Source organism: Blennius ocellaris (genome assembly GCF_963422515.1).
Source record: "Blennius ocellaris genome assembly, chromosome: 20".
In the NCBI taxonomy this organism is placed as follows: Eukaryota; Metazoa; Chordata; class Actinopteri; order Blenniiformes; family Blenniidae; genus Blennius; species Blennius ocellaris.
This window is the reverse complement of record NC_137669.1, coordinates 11,159,707-11,163,338: the sequence shown is the minus strand read 5'-3', so window position 1 is coordinate 11,163,338 and position 3,632 is coordinate 11,159,707. Positions and strand designations below refer to the sequence as shown.

The following is a 3,632-nucleotide window of genomic DNA, read 5'->3' as shown; positions in this document are numbered from 1 at the left end:
AGTGCAAGATGAAGCAGCTGAATTTGTACTGATGACCATTCAAGCATCATTTTCCATTGGCTTTGCAGTCTGAATTGGATCCAAGGCAATCACCATGTATTCATTTGCTACAGAGAGCTCGTTCAACCCAAAGAATGCTTATAATTATTTCGAGAAGAAATCCAACTGATTTCTTAAAGTTTCGGAACAACCTGTGGATGAGACTGAAACGTATAAACTGGGTCACAAACTCTATAACTAAAACCACCTCAATGTTTGCTGAGCAATGAGTCAGTGAATACAACAAAAAGGACAAGCTTTTTTTTTTTTTCCGAAATGCTTTACTTCCATCTAGATTTCTTACAAAAAAAGAAACGATAACATCCTCAAATCTCGTCTTCTGGTGGTCAGCCAGGAATTTTCAAATAGAAATGTCCATATCCAATGTCGCGGAAGACAGAGGGGCTTTTGTCATCTACTATGACGTCTCCATCTTGTAACCATGTTTTTCGAGCTCCGCTCTGCAGGGAGGAAAAGGAAAAATGGAAAGATCAAGTCAGAAGAGATGATTACAGGTGGGTGGCTGAGGCATAAGTACCCTCTGCTATTGATTGTAAGAACCATTAAGAGATGGGAGTGAAAAATATATAAATATTGCATAATGCGTGCAGCTATGGATTTGATGATTACATATATATATATATGGTGGCATTGCCCTTTCACTGTAATAATATCTTTAAGGAACGACTCGACAGCGTGCCTATCATAATTGCTCCAAATAAAACAATAGCATATTAGTCTGAGGAGTGTACTCAAATAAAAACAAAGCAGCCACTTATCTATCAGCACTTATTGATTATTCGCCGAGAGTCAGTGCGAGCTTCAAAAACATGACGAATTTTACAAACCCCGTTAAACAATATACGTCTGTATGCATGTGATTCGGAGGTAATTATGGTGCACTTGCATTGAATCGAGGTGAAACGGGCAGAGAGAAAATATTGATGATTCAATAGAAAACGTTGGAGCGAAGCAAAATAATGACAAGTAAATGGACATTTAAATAAACGTGAGCAGAGACAAACTTGGAGGCTGCAGTTTAAAAAAAAAAAAATGAAAGAAAAGAAAAAGAGGAACTTGTTGAAATCCAAAATGTTTTACTTTCAATCCAAACATCAAAAAATCCTAGAGTCAATTTCATGAATGGTAAACTTACTTCATTATCATTTAAATAATTACAACAATAATTAGTGCAGACAAAACGGTATCAGCCTTCCTAAAACTAATTAAATAGGTTTCTACCATTTATCAATGACGACATTTTATTCTTCAACATACACAAGCACTTCCTCATCTTGTAAGTCTTCAATTTGCAGTAATTTGAATTACAGCACTCCCCTCTGTCTTTCTAATTTATCATGAATATAGAATTTGGTTTCATTTAAATGGGCTCTGGCTGGATGTCGGTGTTAGTGTTGTCTATTCTTAACAAAATGAACAATAATGTATGAACAAAAGAAGTGAACCTCTTCTAGACAAACTGGTTCTGTTTGAGTTGTACCTAAACAGCAAGGACCAAACTACTTTAAAAACACCAAACATAAACATTTATACATGTCAGAGATGTGAATAAATTGCTATGGTAGACTTCTGCAGCTATTTGAAATCTTCACACATTTTAAAAGCCGTTGGTGAACTTGTCGCCACTAAACAAATGCCTCCACAATAATCATATACGCGCCTATAGCCATTAGCTCACAAAACGTGCATAGATGTTATGTTGAAGATCAGTGAATACAAAGCATAAATTTAAAAAAAATATGTTTTATTTAAACACTATACAAATGAGAACTCCAAAAAAGGTAAGACATATTCAAGGGAAAGCTGAATGTTTTTAAGGCAAATCTCCATTATGGGGTTTATATTTTACTTGTATGGTGTAGCAATAAATACAATAAAAAAACAAAACAAGACAATGGCCTTTACATTAGAACTTACAAATAGAAAAACACTTCTATGTCTGTGCAATAATTAAACATCAAGCTTTAGTGTAATCTGATTAGGAGTTTTGAGTAGCCAGTACAACTAGAGCAGGACCTATGACATTCATATCAATAGATATTGCTACCAGCTGCTATGAACATGATTATCTGATCGTCTCCCTCACAGTGCGTAATGAAGACATGCACAATGTCATATTGACGGTGTAAAGTATGAGTTCATATTACCTCAACTGATTTGAGAAATCATCCTCGACGTTGTCATCGTCCCAGTTGTCCTCCCACACATGAGCATCCTCGTCTTCGTCCAGCCCCGTCCAATCTTTACGTACACATGAGAGCAATGTTATTATTAATACTTGTATTGACACAACACTCGTTTCTTAATAAATTAGCACATGTCAAAGTTTACAAACAAGGAAACAAGCCGGCGGACATGTAAAGACGATTCGTCCTTATTTAGCTTGTGAGCTTTCTTTTCTGTTAGCCGACATGATATTGAGAAGAGATTAAGTACACGCGAAAAAAAGAAAGAAGACGTAACGCTAAAACGAGAGGACGGTTAAGAAAATACCCAAAAATTTAAAAGTAGGAACTATAAACTGTAGATTTAAATGAACGTCAACACCACCGATGTAGCCAATGCTAAAGCCACTAGAGCTAAGCTAGCTGAGTCACTGTTGTGCGGCCGGCCATAAAAACACCAAAAAGTTCGACTCAGTAAATATCAAAACGAGTGCCAGGACCCCATTTACTATTTACCCTCTGCGGGAAATTCTTCGAACTCGTCGTCCTCCTCCAGTAAGCCCAGGTCCACGGTCTGTTTCTTGTCTGACATGTTAGCAGCTTAGCTCCGGGGTTGCTATGTGTGTTAAAGAATTGTGCTGCACGCAGAGGATCATGGGTAGTCTGGTGTCTCGAGCGGGACGCGCTTGCGTCACAACTGCGCAGGAAAGCGCATCTGGCGCATTCGTTTAAGGTCAACACAGACGCTGAGGTGAGGCAGTTTTATCAACAGTTTCTTCTCATATAATTATTGTTGTGTAAATTCAATCCAATTTCTGCTGTATTACACAAATGCGCTTCAGCGTTTTTTCAATAAAACTAAATATATCACTTGACTCAGCACAACGACTGTGCAGCAAAAGTTTCATGATTAGAAATCCACAAATATTAAACATTCCTCCAGATCTTCACGGTACAGGCTCTGAGACTGTCAGGTTCTCAAATCTATTTAATTGTAATGATATCAACCTCAAAGAAATTTATTCACAAACAATGTTGATCTCAGTGGCTGCTAGACTCACAAACATGTCTCATGTTATGTTCCAGTTGTCAGTCAGATGTCAAAGATCCTTTGTCCCACAATTGTTTTTTTCTTTTCAGAATCCATGGGTTACGGAGACTTTGTCCAGTTAATGTGCTCTAATTTTTCAAAATTAGAAATTATAATTACGAAACAATGTCCATTGTTTTACATCATCACCTATTTTATTGCTCTCAAATAGTTTGTTCCCAGTCAGTTACCTACTCGTTTCATTGGAAGAAGTTCTTTGGAAGGAAAAGTGATTCCATGATGGTTGTGTGTGCGAAGATGAAGACTTGTTTTAAAGTTAGGTTAAGGTTATGGTTTGGATTGAGCTAAATTGTGAA

At 37.0% G+C, this 3,632-nt stretch overlaps 1 protein-coding gene across 1 annotated transcript; it reads right to left on the bottom strand.

Annotated features, from left to right (window-relative positions):
* Positions 1-309: 309 nt before the first annotated feature.
* On the bottom strand, positions 310-2,883 carry sem1 (SEM1 26S proteasome subunit). The gene is made up of 3 exons (XM_080516280.1): positions 2,742-2,883; positions 2,208-2,301; positions 310-500 (listed from the first exon to the last, which is right to left on the bottom strand). Exons 1-3 carry the CDS (start codon positions 2,815-2,817, stop codon positions 458-460), a joined length of 213 nt encoding a protein of 70 aa, XP_080372406.1. The 5' UTR covers positions 2,818-2,883; the 3' UTR covers positions 310-457.
* Positions 2,884-3,632: the final 749 nt, after the last annotated feature.

Coding starts and splice junctions, on each gene's coding strand:
- sem1 (XM_080516280.1), bottom strand. CDS start 2,817: ATGTCAGACAAGAAACAGACCGTGGACCTGGGCTTACTGGAGGAGGAC. Junction 2,302..2,741: donor CGAAGAATTTCCCGCAGAGG/GTAAATAGTAAA, acceptor GTGTACGTAAAG/ATTGGACGGGGCTGGACGAA. Junction 501..2,207: donor GATTTCTCAAATCAGTTGAG/GTAATATGAACT, acceptor TCCTCCCTGCAG/AGCGGAGCTCGAAAAACATG.